The sequence below is a fragment of the Tamandua tetradactyla genome, chromosome 14, assembly GCF_023851605.1.
Source record: "Tamandua tetradactyla isolate mTamTet1 chromosome 14, mTamTet1.pri, whole genome shotgun sequence".
NCBI classification, from domain to species: domain Eukaryota; kingdom Metazoa; phylum Chordata; class Mammalia; order Pilosa; family Myrmecophagidae; genus Tamandua; species Tamandua tetradactyla.
This window is the reverse complement of record NC_135340.1, coordinates 59185096-59201800: the sequence shown is the minus strand read 5'-3', so window position 1 is coordinate 59201800 and position 16705 is coordinate 59185096. Positions and strand designations below refer to the sequence as shown.

Below are 16705 nucleotides of genomic sequence, written 5' to 3'. Positions count from 1 at the left end.
CAATGATACAAACCCAGAGCTGTAAAGGGGACCAAAGATGGCTAGTATGCATTGAGCATGTGACATGTGCTAGGCCCCACAAAGCTCTTTTACATATGTTATTTCATTTAATCCTCATAATATTACTCTCAACATTATATTACTATCTTCATTTCTCAGATGGGGAAACAGATTACATAGCTGGATTCAAATAGCAAGGCTGAGATTTGAATCCAGGTTAGCCTGACTTAGAGTCTGTACTCTCAAACACTGTGTGATGCTGACCTTGAGATTGACATCAGGGGGCAGTACAGGATCTTGGGGGAAAGAACCTCTTCGATCAGGAGACTTGGTGAGGAGGGAGAACACCCCCGGCGTGCTACAATCTGATCAGGGTTTCTACTTATTTGAAGTGAAGAGACTGGGCACTCTGGAGTGGAGGAGGTGAAGAAAGGCCTGAGGCATGGAGGGAGAAAATTACCTCATAGGATGAGTTGAGCTGTCTACCAGGCAACAGGTACTTCTATAAGGAAGTGAGGTAAAGTGTCCATGATGGAATCGGGGAGAAAAGGCCATTTGTCTGGGAAGAATGGAGAGAGTAGTGACATTCACACCAGTGAACCTTTCCTGATATTCCAGAGGAGTGCTTAGCTATAGCTCAGCCACTAAGTTATTGCTATGTGGAGGTGGTTTACGTATTGGAGAATACTCAACTAGGGGCTCTGTGCTAGTTGAGAACTGCAGCTGCTCTTCAAGTTACAGCTGAGACTTTGCTTCTGTGAGACTACCCTCTGTTTATTCATTGTCCCCTACCATATAACTACCCCTATGAACTTGATTAAAGGTAGACAACAACAGGGGGAATTTGAAACAGAGTAGGTTTTCAAGCACAGCATTAAAAAAGGAAGGAGATGTGGAAAAACAGATACTGATCTACACTTATGGGACAATCTATGTACCTGATATAGACCCCACACAGAGTGTTTTGGTCTGGGGGAAGTCAAATGAACTGCTGAGTACAAAGAGCACACACCTTGTAAGTGTGCTGATATTAGGATTTTGCTTAGGAGGTGTCAACTGAGCCTTTTCCTTTTCCACAATACTCTTGCCATGCTCCCTTCATCCAAGATTTCAATATCTCTTTCCTTGACTAATACAGCATTCTCCAAAGTAGTCAAACTGCTTCTCATCTTCTTCTCTTCCCATCTTTTCTCACTGATGCCAAATTAATACCTCTTAAATATTCCTATGTATACATTACCAATCTATAAAATCCCCCAGGAACAAAATACAAACTTGGAAACTTGGCATTTATGACACAATTTGATTCCAAACATCTCCCAGATCTGTAGCTCTCTATCTAATCCTCTTCCTCCCAAATTAGTCATCTTCTGGGAATGCCATGCTCTTTTGCATGTCTGGACTTTCCCTTCTCACTTTTGCTATCCTAATTAGATCTTCGGTACCATGCTCTCTGCTTTCTCTTCCCTCAAATTCATCCTACATATGACTACCGGTCAACCCTCTTAAACACTGATTGTGTCATTTCCTTGCCAAAAAATTAATTGTGACCATTGCCTGGAAAAAATAGGGAGAAAGAAAGAAAGAAAAAAAAAGGACTCTGTGATTTAGCCCTTGCTTACCTTTCCAGCCTTCCTTTATTCACCATAATCATACAAAGTCTAATACCCTCTATGCTCTTGCCAAGCTAGACCCTTGGTTATTCCTTGAGTCTGCCCTTGCCTTCCCATGTTCATTTCTTTGCTCATGATGTTCTTTCCCTTGAATTAAAATGACATTCAAGGCTGCAAGGCTTATTTCTAATGCCAACTTCCTTGAAACTTCCTTTGATACTCCAACCAGGTGTTATCTTCCTTCTCTTAATTTCCATAATAATACAATTATAAAAATGTGCTTTCATCAATTATAACAAACACAGCAATATAAGGTGTTAATAATAGCGTGGTATATGAAAACCTGTATTTTATATATGATAGTTCTGTAAACCCACAACTTCTCCAATTTAAGAGAAAAAAAAAGGCCTATGATCTAAGAAGGAGGCTTGTGCGGGGATTGCCTTGCCTTGTTGGCCCCAGACCTGCCTTTCTTGCAGATGATGAACTCTGGGGTCAGCCTCAGTAAACTCAGTTTTAGTTTAGCAGGAACCAAGTCCCGCATACCTGTTAAGAATTCCAAGCATACAGCACTGTCACCGTTTATAACAGCCTCATATAATGAAGCTAGGATTAAATTCTGGGCCTCAAGATAGATTGTTAAGTGAAAAAGAAATGTGGAAAAAAGAGAAAAACAAGGCACAGGACACAGTGAACAGAATTCCACTAACAGTGAAAATAAAAAGTATGCACATGAAAGCATATGAATGCATAGACCAAAAAAAAAAAAAAGTCAAGCATGTTGGCTTGTTTCTGGACCCCCTTTTCAGATCTACTGTCCTATTAAACCTGACATTGAGGCTACAACATATACAGTATGGGAGAGTTTCCAGGCACTTGCCTGGAAAATAAAGAGGATTGTGTTCCAGTCCTAGTTTGGCCACCAATTATTCACCCTCAGAAAGATCCTCTCAAGGTCCTCATTTCCTCAGTAAAAATAATAAATGTGTAAGATTCAAGGTTCTCGAAGTCCCCTTCCACTGCTATGATTCTAAGGTACCTTGAGGATTCATCTCAGATAGCATAACACTCATAAACTGTTTACATTAAATCACTTCTGATACATTTATTATTTGAAACTACCTACACATGAAGTTTGAGTAATTAGAATGTTTTGCCTCTCAAATTTAATACAGAAAAAAATCACTCTATATTTTTAAGTCAGTAATTCAGAAGTCAACTATAGCATTCCAAAATTTACAAAATTGAAATAAGGTGATAAAGATCATAAAACTTAGCATTCACAGCACTGAATCTATAAAGAATATATAATTAGTAGAATGTCAAAACCAAAAGAGCATTTAACAGAAGGAAAGAGGTAGAAAAAGAGAGTGAGAGAGATTTTTTATGAAGCATGTTTCAATAACAAGTACTCCATAAACTGTACATACAGAATTTGTGAATATAATATTACACTAGGGGAAAGTCCACATCAAATGTCAAAACACAGTGCCAAATTTATTCTGAATTTCCTAAAGATGCAGTTTGAGGAAGAAAGAGAATAATTATTTCCCTTTTCCCTATCCACCAGTCTCAAAGGGGAACTTTTTTTTTTCTTTTTTTGGCATGGTCAGGCACCAGGAATCAAACCCAGGTCTCCAGCATGGCAGACGAGAACTTTGCCTGCTGAGCCACCATGGCCCACCCAGGGGAACATTTTATATTATGCACATCTTTGATAATGTTCTATAGAAAACAAGTGCCCAGATATAAGGATAATTTAATTTAATATTTCCTCTTCAAATTGTTTTTTATAGAAGATATGTTAATTTCATTTTGAACATGGTATGCCAAATATCCTGAGCTTCCAGGAATGAAGTCATGTAGCTCCCCAAGGAATTTCTTCATGGCATCAATTGATATATAACCTACAAAATAAAATATATATATTTGAAAGTCTATCACACTATCTGTTTTTCAGTGTCTCTGATTATTAGAGTTCAGTTTCTAAAGAATATTTTTTAAAAAGGAATTAAAAGAAGAAATAATACCAGTGATAAGACATTTTTTTCTCTTTTTTATTAAGCATTACTATCATATTTAAGACAGGGAAAAGAAGTAGATCACAGGTAAACTCCCCTGTACTATGTATCATCCATGAAGCTCAATTAATATCAGGGAATGCCTCCACTCCACCCACCTTTTTACACACAGATATAAGATTAACACTTGAACCATTAGAGTGTGATATCCAGGTTGGGGATGAAACCTGAAAGTGTCTAAACCATAAAGACTAAAAAGTGTGTCTGGCATAGGGTGTAATCACATAGAACTATCTATACAATAAGCTATTAAGAGCACAAACTCATCTTCCCTAGAAGAGTAAACAACACTTTGCTGCACTGCTAACACAGAGATAACATTCTTTAATAAAATACAGAAAATCAATATTACTGTTTAGTCAACAAAGAGCATGAGGAATTTTTAAATCATTAATAACACAAAGTAAATATGAATATCAAAAGGAACACCTAGAATGGGGAGAGTTTAAGGATTTAATAACTTTAAGCAATATTAATTTGATAGCAATTGTTTACTCTTTGAATGATTATATTTTACGTGTAAAGTGTTTGTAGTTTATACTAAAAGTGAAATCTAATTTAAAATAAATACTGTATGAAAGAAATTCTGATAGCACTCAAGGATGATTGAATTTAGAACAAATCTACCATCAAGTTCAACAGGATATCTATGTATATAGTTTGTTTTTAATAATAAATTTGTAGTTAATTAATGTGAATCTAATCATATAAAATTGATTATCTTTAAAGATATTTTAATCATAATCTTAAGAGGATCTTTTTTCTTTAGAGAATCACTATATTCCATATGAGTTCATAATCTTTACTTAATGACTACGTTTCTGGATAAAATAAACTAATATAGAAAAATATTGTTTAGTTAAATGCACATATACATCGGCAGCATGATAGCTACTTAGTTGGAAAGATGCGCAATATAGTCCTCTATATGTAAAATGCTAAGTATGGACTTTGATAGCTAGAAAATATTTATGATAACATCTCCACTCAAGCAGGTTTGATTCAAAGCCCTTGTTGAAATAGCTTGCTGTTGATCTAATCTCAAAAGTTTACAGTCTTTCCCTACTTACATTACCCAGAACTTTTCAGCTTTACTTGCAAGAATGAGATAACATCCTAAAGCAGGATGGAATGGCACCAGAAACACCATATGGACTAATAAATCTGCACCTTCCTGCCTTAAAGGACAAAACTCTGAGCCTAAATGGTCAGCAAAGAGAGGAGGACCTATAAATTAACAGAATTGCCGACCAAACAAGAATAAAGCAGGCAAACATTACTTATTTTTAATGAATCCTGTAATCATTACTCAGTTTTTTTCTTTCATATTTTCTGTTTTCCTCTGGACCCTTGCTATGTATTTGTCTCCTTGTGTTATAAAAGCCCAAGTCCCCTTTCTCATTTTGAACTGGTCTTAGAAAGATTTCCTTCAGTTCCTTGTGTGTGCATTCACAATAAATCTTACCTTCTCACCAACAGACTTGTTTCTTTATTTAGTGTAGGATCATGCAGGCTCAAATATTGGAAACAGTTTGTGTTTGCTCATTTTTTACATTATCAAGAAGTTTCTAAAGATACGTGTGAGGACAGGAATAAAAAAATACCACTACATTAATAAAAATATCCCTACAAGTGAAAGAAGAGTAGGGTATGTGTAGTGTCAGAAATGGGTTAGTGTAGTGATTTTGAAATAGTTATACTTTAGGTTGAAATGGACAGGAATGCAATTTAAACTTGTGTGATATGTACAGCATTTCCTACCTGACCAAGAATTGGCCTGCCCCTCCCTGCCCCCCCGCCAATCAGCAAACCCAAGCTGGAAGTAACTCTCTGGAAGCATGTTGAGTTTTGCCTGCTATAACCTTGAACACTGCTCACCCTGAGTGCACCTTGTTTTGAGAAAAGAGCACATAACAAGATGCTTTTTACACACAAGCCCATGGCATTTTGCCACTTCTGTTTTCCAGGCATATATAACCTGTAGAGTCATAGAGGCAGACATATTCAAGTGAACTTCTTGCCATCTCACTGTCCTTTGTGAAGTAGCTGCAGCATCCTCTGTAAGTAAGTTTCCTTAATAAATGTTTTGTGCTGATCACACTGGTGGTTAATGCCTCTGTTTTGGTTTGCTACAGCCACCAGAATGTAATATACCAGAAATGGGTTGGCCTTTACAATGGGAATGTATTAGCTTACAAATTTACAGTTCTAAGACCATGAAAATGTCCAAATCAAGGCATCAGTAGGACGATACCTTCTCTGAAGAAAGGACTGCCAGCATCCAGGCTACTTCTGTCACATGGGAAAGCACATAGCCAGCACCTGCTGGTCCTTCCCTCCCGGGTTCATTGCTTTCAGTTTCTGGTTTCAGTGGCTTCCTCTCTCAGCTTCTATCTCTCAGTGTATCTGGGATTTTTTCCATGAACTTGTCTCTCAGCTTATCTGGGGATTTTTCCATGAACTTCTCTCACTTTCATCTCTTATAAAGGACTCCAGCAAAAGGATTAGGACCCTCTCTGGGGATCTCCTCAACTGAAATAACCTAATCCAAAGCTTCCACCTACAAAAGGTCTGCACTCACAGGAATGGGTTAAAAGAATACAGCCTTTTCTGGGGATACATAACAGCTTCAGACTACCACAGCCTCTTTCTTTGGAATTGCAACCAGCCCCACTGTAGGGTAGTCTGGGGCAGCCCCATCTGGGTCCTCCTCCTATTTCTTCTTTTGAGCTAGTTCCTGCTGCTGGTTCAGTGTGATGCAACAGAACTAGCTTAAACAAAAGGGGAATTTAATGGAAGAATGTTGCCACATCAACGAAACTGCAAGGAAAGCAGACTTATTGACCATCCTCAGAAGTAACAAGAACTAGCTATCATAGTTCTCTAACTGTTCTCAAGTTCTTCTCTACATGTTAGCTTCATTTTCCACTCTTGAGGCAACTTGGTTCTCTTTTCATGGTAGAAAACATGACCACTGCTGGCTCTCAGGTTTCATATCTTAGAGCTATAGTTACATGTACAAGAACGACTAGACTTATAGGTTCTATGTTTAAAAATCCAGAGAATGAGTTGTGATTAGTCCAGTTCAAATCAGGTATTTATTCCCAGAACAACAATTCCCAGAGGGGGGATGGGAAAGCTCATGCTTTACAAAAGTCTGTTCCAGATGAACTGGAGAGGAAGAACGGGGAGTTCCTAAAAAAGGCATTCCTGGCAGACAATCCCACAGATGTCTGTGGTAGCTCCGTCTCCCAGATGACCCCTAATTGAGTCCTGCCCCGGGTATTCAGACACTCGCGTGTCCCCTCCCATGTCGTACTTGTGTTGGTCTGTATGCCCAACAGTACATGGCAGAGGTGATGGCATGACACTCCTAAAATTAGGATATGAACAAAGACTATAGCTTCTGTTTTGAGCATGCTCTATTTTGGATTTCTAGATCTGGGGAAAACAAGATACTATATTATAAGCAGCTCTTATAGAGAGGCCGACTTAATGAAGAATTGGAGCCTTTTGCCAAAAAAACAGCAAGGAACCAACGCCTGCCAACAACCATATGGATGAGGTTTGAAGTGGATTTTCCAGCCCCAATTGTGTCTTGAAATGACTACAGCCTTGGCTGACCACTTGACAGTAAACTCACAAGATACTTTGAGACAGAACAACCCAGTGAAGATGTTACTGGATTCTGGACCCTGAGAAACTGTGAAATAAAAAATATTTGTTGTTTTATGCTGATAAGTTTTGGAGCATTTTGTTACAAAGCCATAGATAACTAATACAGTTATCTATTATAGGTCCCCCAACTATTTTTAAGTGATTTTATTGATATATATTTGCATACCACACAATCCATCCAAAGTGTACAATCAATGGCTTTTAGTGTATTCACAGTTATGCATTCATTATTGCAATCAATTTTAGAACATTTCATTACTCCAAAAAGAACCCCACCCCCACCCCTTACCAGTCACCCTTCAATTCCTCCATCCTTCTCTAGCCCTACATAACCACTAATCTATTTCTGTCTCTATAGGTTTATTGATATTTACATTTTATATAAATGGAAGTGTACAATAACTAGTACTTTGTGTCTGGTTTCTTTCACTTAGCATTATGGTTTTAAAAAATTAAATTATGATTATTATTTTAATTAGATAAGTTGTAGGTTTATAGAACTTTTCATTACCAGAACGCTTAAGTTTGAACATTTTTGCCTATAAGATATTTACAATTATTTATAATTGTTTTCCTATTTTTATTAGTCACACACATATCTGACAATCAGAACTTCTTCTCACGAGTGATAACCAGCAAATATCATACAGAGATTTAATTCCAGTCAAAAGCAAAAACACAAACTAAAAAAATCTTGATATTTTAAGGGATATTTGGCAATGCCTGGAGCCAATTTTGGATGTGAGAACTGGGGGTGTGCTACCGGCTTCTAGTAGACAGGCCAAAAAATGCTGTTAAACATCCCATAATGCATAGAATTGATCCCCCAACAAAGAAATATCTCGCCCAAATACAAATAGTGTCAAGACTGAGGAACCTAGGGCATAGCTCCAACTTGTATTTACTATAGCCAAAAAACTCAATTAATTGTATTATCAGAAATTTAACAGTTTTTGAGCTTAACCCAACCCATTTTGAGGAAGAGACAGTCAAGTTACAGTCACAAAAATTTGAAACTGCAACTCAAATTAGAACTCTTACTAAATATTTAATTAATAAAAGCTGATTTTTCCCAACAAGAAATTATTCCTGTCTGTACAAGCAGATGCGTGTGGTAAAAGAGAGGTACTTGTCATATCACATCACAATCAAACACAAATGAGGCTTTCTTCCAAAAATATGCTATCAAAATATTTAACGAGGAAGTGTAAGGAAAGAAAATAATATTCTTTTTGAGCAAATGAAAAATCAGAAAGTTTTACTTTCATTCTATCCATAAAATCAGCCATAGGCTAAAATCATACTTAAAAAATTCTGACCAATGATGATTTTTATAATCTTTAGGTTTTTTTATAGATACTGTTATGTCTTTTTGAACAATTTATTTCCTAGCAATAAAACACAGAACTACATTACCGCATGTCCAAATCTAAGCATATTTCTTTATTGTATGGCTGATTTAAAACTTATTGTTGATATTTTTTTAAATGTTATTAAACATGAGATACTTAGAACCTGGCACTGGAGATGTCCAAAGCAAAATCTAATATCACTAATATACCACAACCATGACTTAAGGTACCTATATTTTATTTGAATGTTTTGGCTTAGGGACCTTAGTCAAATAAAAACAAACCTGGGCATCAACCAGTCACTCCCAATCTTAGGACTTAAGTACTTCTACTTAGTTCATTATTTTTTGCAGTCCACAAATGTTCTGAGAATTTCAGGGCTGATTTTTCTATTATTATACTTGTATAGCAGTTTTCTTTGATTTCTCCATGTCTCAGCCCAAAACTACACATGAAAAGTTCTTTTTAAAGTGCTTTTACAGAGGCTATTTTTCATTACTTTTATGAACAACAAGAAAACAATAAAACAAGTGGTTTTAAGAGATAGAAGGTTTAGCAATATGAAAGAAGACATAGGAATTTGTAGACTAATTGCAAAGGGTAGTTTTGACACTGCTAAATGAAGAAACAATGCTATCTACACAAATGATTTTTAAATGAATTTTTAAAAAAAGCAATACTTTAAAAATTGCTATATTTTAAAAACAAGGTTTTAAAAAGTTATATTTCTAACATTGCTACCTTACTGGGTACTACTCAGATCGATGTACGCAAATATCTATTTTGTACAGCACTTTTCAATTGGTTCTTTTGGTTCCAACCCCTCAATGCCAGCCTCAGTTAGCTGTCTTCTCTTCGTGTAGGGCACCACGGTAGGAAACACACCTAGAGTCCATGGATACATGAATGGGCTTCTGAGCATCATGAGCCCCTTTAAATGATATGTAAAGTTTTTGAGTTTTTAAAGTATAATGTGGGGGTGGTGGTGGATGTGAGTACATGCATATTAGGGAAAGGGGCCTGTGCTTCATTAGATTCTTGAAGAAGACTGATTGGGGTTGCCCATATAATTTATATTCCAAATTGGGATACTTGAGAGTAAAAATAGATGCCAGGGCAACAGACATAAACTGGAAACATCTCAGGCAAACAGGGATGCATGTTCATCCTATTTATAGACCATTGATTTTTTCTTTCTTTTTTTTTTTTTGACCATTGTTTTTGTTTTTTTTTTTTTTTTTTGCATGGGCAGGCACCGGGAATCGAACCTGGGTCTTCTTGCCTGCTGAGCCACTGTGGCCCAACCATTGTTTTTATGCAGAAATTATGGAGCTATCTTTAGGTCAATTATGCAGATTAATTTAGTGAACATATAAATGAGTCTCCTCTGTTATCATGTGTAATAGAGGGAGCTCTACTTGTTAGGCATTTGATGTAATATATACCAACAGCTTTATTCTACACTGTATTCCCTAGTTTTTCCCTACTTGAACCTGGTAGTTTGGAGTTAAGTACTCCAGTAAAATATATTCTTAATCTTAATGTATTCTTATGGGTATGAATCTGTCATAAATAGGACCTTTCAATGAGGTTATTTTTAATTAAGGTGTGGCCAACATAATCAGGTTGGGTCTTAATCCTATTACTGGAGACTTGACAGAGAAGGCCACAAAGAGAAAGCCATAGGAGAAGCAAGAAATTGGAAGCAAAAAGAACCTGGAGGACAATGGAGAAGACATTACCACATGTGTTGCCAAGTGACAGAAAAGCCAAGGACCAGGGATCATTGGCACCTGGACGCAGAATGCCACAGTCTTTGGAAAGAAAGCATTGCCTTGCCGAAGCCTTAATTTTGGACTTCTCCCACCCTCAAAACTGAGCTGATAAATTCCCTTGTTTAAGCCAACCCACTGTATGGTATTTGTTTTAGCAACTAGGTAACTCAAACACTGAGTTTACTCTGAATTTTATTTTAAATTACCTGTTACCATGTTGTTCACTGGATAACTTTGAAGAGGTAAATACATCTGTTTTTCTACAACTGGAGTCTTCATAAAATGTTTTTCTGTGCTGTAAAATGAAACATACTGAAAGTTAACATTTATATCTTTTAAAATTATTTTTCTAATATTTTTTTAAATAAACTTGTTTTACAAATGAGAAATTATTTCACACAATATATAATTTAGTTATGTTATTAGGTAATTTAATTGCTATTTGATCAGACTTCTTTTTTTAAAGATTCTGTTTTTTTAATGAGATTCACTATTTTATTCTTTTTTATCTTAGTTTTTAAAATTTTTTATTAATTAAAAAAAATTACCAGAAACACAAACATTCCCAACACATACACTCAGCAATTCACAATATCATCACATAGTTGCATATTCATCATCATGATAATTTCCCAGAACATTAGCATCAATTCAGAAAAAGAAATAAAAAGACAACAGAAAAATATAACAAACAGAAAAAAAAATTTTACATGCCATACCCCTTACTGATCCCTTTCATTGATCACTAGCATTTCAAACTAAATCTATGTTAACACTTGTTCCCCTTATTATTCATTTTTATTCCATATGTTCCTCTCATCTGTTGACAAGGTAGATAAAAAGAGCATCAGACACAAGGTTTTCACAATCACACAGTCACATTGTGAGAGCTATATCATTATACGATCATCATCAAGAAAAATGGCTACTGGAACACAGCTCTACATTTTCAGGCAGTTCCCTCCAGCCTCTCCATTACATCTTGGATAACAAGGTGATATCTACTTAATGCATAAGAATAACCTCCAGGATAACCTCTCAACTCTGTTTGGAATCTCTCAGCCATTGACACTTTGTCTCATTTCACTCTTCCCCCCTTTTGGTCGAGAGGATTTTCTCAATCCCTTGATGCTGGGTCTCAGCTCATTCTAGAGTTTTTCTCAATCCCTTGATGCTGCATCTCAGCTCATTCTGGGATTTCTGTCCCACGCTTCCAGGAAGATCCACACCCCTGGTAGTCATGTCCCACGTAGACGGGGGAGGGTGGTGAGTCTGCTTGCTGTGTTGGCTGGAGAGAGAGGCCACATCTGAGCAACAAAAGAGGTTCTCTTGGGGGTGACTCTTAGGCTTAATTTTAAGTAGACTTGACCTATTCCCTGTGGAGTTAAGTTTCATATGAACAAACCCCAAGATTGGGGGCTCAGCCTATAGCTTTGGTTGTCCACGCTGCTTGTGAGAATATCAAGAATTCAACTTGGGGAAGTTGAGTTTTCCCCCGTTCTCACCATTCCCCGAAGGGGACTTTGCAAATACTTTTCCACTCACTGATCAAATCACTCTGGGATTCATCAGGGCATCACCTGGACAAACCAACAAAATCCCATGTCCTATACAAAGTTCCATGTACTTAAGGTGTTCAATCAACTATCCACATAAGTCATATTAGGAGATGCACTAGTCGAAGTATAGATTTGTACCGAATAAACATTTTTTTGCTTTAGTCTCACACATTAGTTTAAATTTTAAAATATTAAGTACCATCTATTTTCAGCACACTGCAGTAATGACATTCTTTTGTTCTTCCTCATGCAAAAACATTTTTTAAATTTGTACATTTAGTCACTATCATTATACACTCTAGGCATTCCTAGATTACACCATCTCAATCTTTATTGTCTATCTTTCTTTGTGATTTCATTTGTGCCCCAGCCTCCTCCCTCTATCATTCTTGTATGCAGCTTCATTCAGTGTTTTAACATAATTGCATTACAGTTAGGTAATATCGTGCTGTCCATTCCTGAGTTTTTATATTCAGTCCTGTTGCACAATCTGTATCCCTTCAGCTCCAATTACCCAATATCTTACCTTATTTCTATCTCCTGAAGGTCTCTGTTACCAAGGAAATATTCCAAGTTTATTCACTAATGTCAGTTCATATCAGTGAGATCATACAGTATTTGTCCTTTTGTTTCTGGCTAATCACACTCAGCATAATGTCCTTAAGGTCCATTCATGTTGTTACATACTCCATAAGTTTATTCTGTCTTACAGCTGCATAATATTCCACCTTATGTAAATGTCACAGTTTAGCCAACTGTCTGTTGATGGACATTTTGGCTGTTTCCATCTCTTGGTAATTGTTAATAATGCTGCTATAAACATTGGTGTGTAAATGTCCATTTGTGCCCTTGGCCTCATGTCCTTTGAGTAGAGACAGCATATAGATGGGTCCTGTTTTTTAATCCATTCTGCCAGACTATGTCTTTTGATTGGAGAGTTTAATCCATTAACATTCAGTGTTATTACTGCATGGGTAGTACTTTCTTCTACTATTTTGCCTTCTGGATTTTATATGTCATATCTAATTTTCCTTCTTTTTATCTTTACTCATAGTCTTCCTTTCTACACTCTTCTGTCTTTGTATCGGTCTCTAGTGTTCCCTTTAGTATTTCTTGCAGAGCTGGTCTCTTGGTCACAAATTCTCTCAGTGATTTTTTGTCTGAAAATGTTTTAATTCCCCCCTCATTTTTTAATTAATTTTAACTTAAAAAAATATGACAACAGAGGAACACAACTATTCTTAATATATAATCATTCCGTTCTACATATATAATCAGTAATTCTCAATATCATCACATAGTTGCATATTCATCGTCATGATCATTTCTTAGAACATTTGCACCAACAGACATCATTTTAATTGAGGGAAAATGTTAAGTGTGAACTTCTTTTGTGCTTCTAAGTAATACAAGGGCTCATACAGATAATTTTTGTTTTCTTGGCCACTTCACAAAACAAATATTTATTGAGCATATAGGGGCCTGGATCTTTTTCTTAATATCCCTGAAATTACAATAATAGCTTTCATGTATTTATTTATTTGCATGGGCAGGCACCGGAAATTGAACCCGGGTCTCTGGCATGGCAGGCAAGAACTCTGCCACTGAGCCACCGTAGCTCACCCTATTTATTTATTTTTATTAGAGAAGTTGTGGATTTACAAAAAATCATGCATTAACAACAGGGTTACCCTTTATCACCCTATTATTAACACTTTGCATTTGTGTGGTACATTTGTTGCAATTGATGATAGAACATTTTTACAATTGCATTATTAACTATAATCCAAGATTTAACTTGGGATTCATTGTATTGTGCAGTCCAGGGATTTTTAAAAAATTTTAGTACCATTTATACAACCCAAAATTTCCCTTTTAATTTAACCACATTCAAATATATAATTCAAAGCTATGTTCACACTCTCATGCAATAATTTAAAATACTATTTAATTAGTATATATATGTGTGTGTGTGTGTGTGAGTGTACCAAGAGGAGAAATAGTATAATCTATTTTAAATGATCATAGTCTTTTTTGTTATTCAGTGCTCAAACAATTGGAACTCTATTAACTGGTACTGCCATATCTTACCATAGCAAATAATAAATAATGTCTGGAAAAAAACATGAGGCATAATAAGATTCTGAAGTCACTCTGAATTATTAAAAATAGAATAATGCTGAAATTGGTTGTGTAATTTTTTTTTTTTTTTTTTACATGGGCAGGCACCAGGAAGCAAATCCGGGTCCTCTGGCATGGCAGGCAAGCGTTCTTGCCTGCTGAGCCACCGTGACCTGCCCTTGGTTGTGTAATTTAATTGTCATAATTTTTAAGAAGACAAGCAGTTTTCAACTAGAATATCCTATTTTATGACTGTGCAAAGTAACAATTCTACTATATTTAGGCTACATATAACAATAGATAATTGATAGTATATTATAACACAATTGCATGAAAATAAAAACTTCAAAATAAAAAATTGAATTCTTCATGAAATTTATTTTTTTCTCTAAAAGTCTAAAATCATGCTGAATGATAGCAAAGGATTTATTACCAATTTCTAAAAATTAAATTTCATTTAAACTCTTCCAAGAGAAACTACCGCTCATTTAGGGTAAGATCCTACAAGTAAAGCAACATAGTATCCCCATGGATATCAGGGACTAAACAAGGAAAGCTATCATCATGTCATCATCATCATCATCATTATTATTATTATTTTTCATGGTTTTAAGGGTTCTGGCCAAGCAATGAGAGATGAAAAAAAGGGAGGCAATATACATGGAAAAGGAAGAAGCAATATTTTCAATATTTAAAAATGATATGATTAAAACATACAATAAAAAAGGAAGATGGTTAAATAAACAATAAGATAAAATATGATACACACTCATGACAAATCATAATATCAAATAGAGGTTTTCAACCTGGGGACCTGACCATAAAATACTACATGGAAAATCAAGAGCAGCATTATATGTAGTTTCACCCCAACTCTTTTATATGTGCATATTTGTGTAAAACTGGAGAAAAATGTACTAATGTTGACAATGATTAACTCTGAGTGGTGGGTTTCTTGTAATGTTAACTCCATCTTTTTCCTGTATTTTCCATTTTGAAAAATCACATGTATTTATGATAATAAAGTAATTTAAAACAAGAAAAAAATTACGCAATTTTCAGAAGATTTTGGGAATTTACTGGGAAGGGAAAAGAGCATAATGATTATGATTGTGAATGGCAGATCAGCTAGACTTGGGTTAAAGTTCAGCGCCACTACTCAAATAATACTGGGCAAATTCTTTAACTCTCTGGACCTGCTTCCTCAATTGTGAAATGAGGATAATATCTATCAAATAGGGTTTGAGAATCAAATGAAGTACTGGATGTGAAGTACTTAGCCCACAAGTGTCTGATATTTAGCAAGTGTTCAATAACTAGTTCACTACTTAGTAAGTGTTCAATATCACCAGCGCTATCACGTAAAAGTATGCCAACAGAATAAATTCTCGGTTCGGTCCATTTATTTTATCCATGTATGCACTGCACCCTCTGGTGGCTACACAACGAAAAGGTTTTAGGTAGACACCTACCTAAAGGGTCTATTGATACCCTTTGTCCATTTTTGTAAGTGATTGGATTGTAGGTATGTTTACCAGATTTGTAAGACCACTTTTTATATTAAAGAACTTAGATTTTGTTAACCATTTCCAGGTTTATATTTTCTTTTCACCTGATTTACGATTTTTGTGGATTTTTTTTTTGCCACGTACAAGTTTTAAGTATTTCTGGTAGTCACATTTATCCAACTTTTTCTTTATGGTGTCTGTTTTTCAGGGCAACCATTTTTTAAAATATTTTTATTGAGCTATCTTCATGCACCATACAGTCCATCCAAAGTCGTGTGTTCACATGGTTGTGTGTTCATCACTATGATCATTTTTAGAACATATGCATCACTCTAGAAAAAGAAATAAAAAGAAAAAACCCATACATCCCATATCCCTTACCCCTCCCTCTCAATGGCCAGTAGTACTGCAATATACCCAATTTTTCTTACCCCCCCAATTATTTATTTATTTTGTCCTTATTTTTTTACTCATCTGTCCATATCCTAGATAAAGGGAGTGTCAGCCACAAGATTTTCACAATCACACAGTCACATTATAAAAGCTATTTAGTTATACAATCATCTTTAAGAATCAAGGCTACTGGAATACAGTTCAACAGGTTCAGATGCTTCCCTCTAGCCACTCCAATACACTGTAAACTAAAAAGGGATATCTATACAATGCATAGGGATAACCTCCAGGATAACATCTTGACTCTGTTTGAAATCTCTTAACCACTGAAACTTTATTTTGTCTCCTTTCTCTCTTCTCCCTTTTGATCAAGAAGGCTTTCTCAGCTCCATGATGCTGGGTCCTGGCTCATTCCCAGTCATGTCCCATGTTACCAAGCTGACTTACAGCCCTGGGAGTCATGTCCCACACAGGGGAGAGGGCAGTGAGTTCACCTGCCAAGTCAGGGCAACCATTTCCTAAATAATTTACATCTCTGATATCTTTTCTAGCTAAGTGAGTCACTGGAAGTTACTTTTTATTTTCTACACAACAATCTTCTCTCATAAAGTCACTTAGAATAACT

At 35.9% G+C, this 16705-nt stretch overlaps 1 protein-coding gene across 1 annotated transcript in view; it reads right to left on the bottom strand.

Annotated features, from left to right (window-relative positions):
- Positions 1 to 2995: 2995 nt before the first annotated feature.
- The window catches only part of TERB2 (telomere repeat binding bouquet formation protein 2), a 41239-nt gene continuing 27529 nt past the window's right edge, over positions 2996 to 16705 (bottom strand). The window contains exons 6-7 of the mRNA XM_077126635.1: positions 10706 to 10794; positions 2996 to 3520 (exon numbers count right to left, since the gene is read on the bottom strand). Coding sequence (XP_076982750.1) covers positions 3378 to 3520; positions 10706 to 10794 — 232 coding nt within the window. The 3' untranslated portion in view covers positions 2996 to 3377. The remainder of the gene's footprint in view (positions 3521 to 10705; positions 10795 to 16705) is intronic.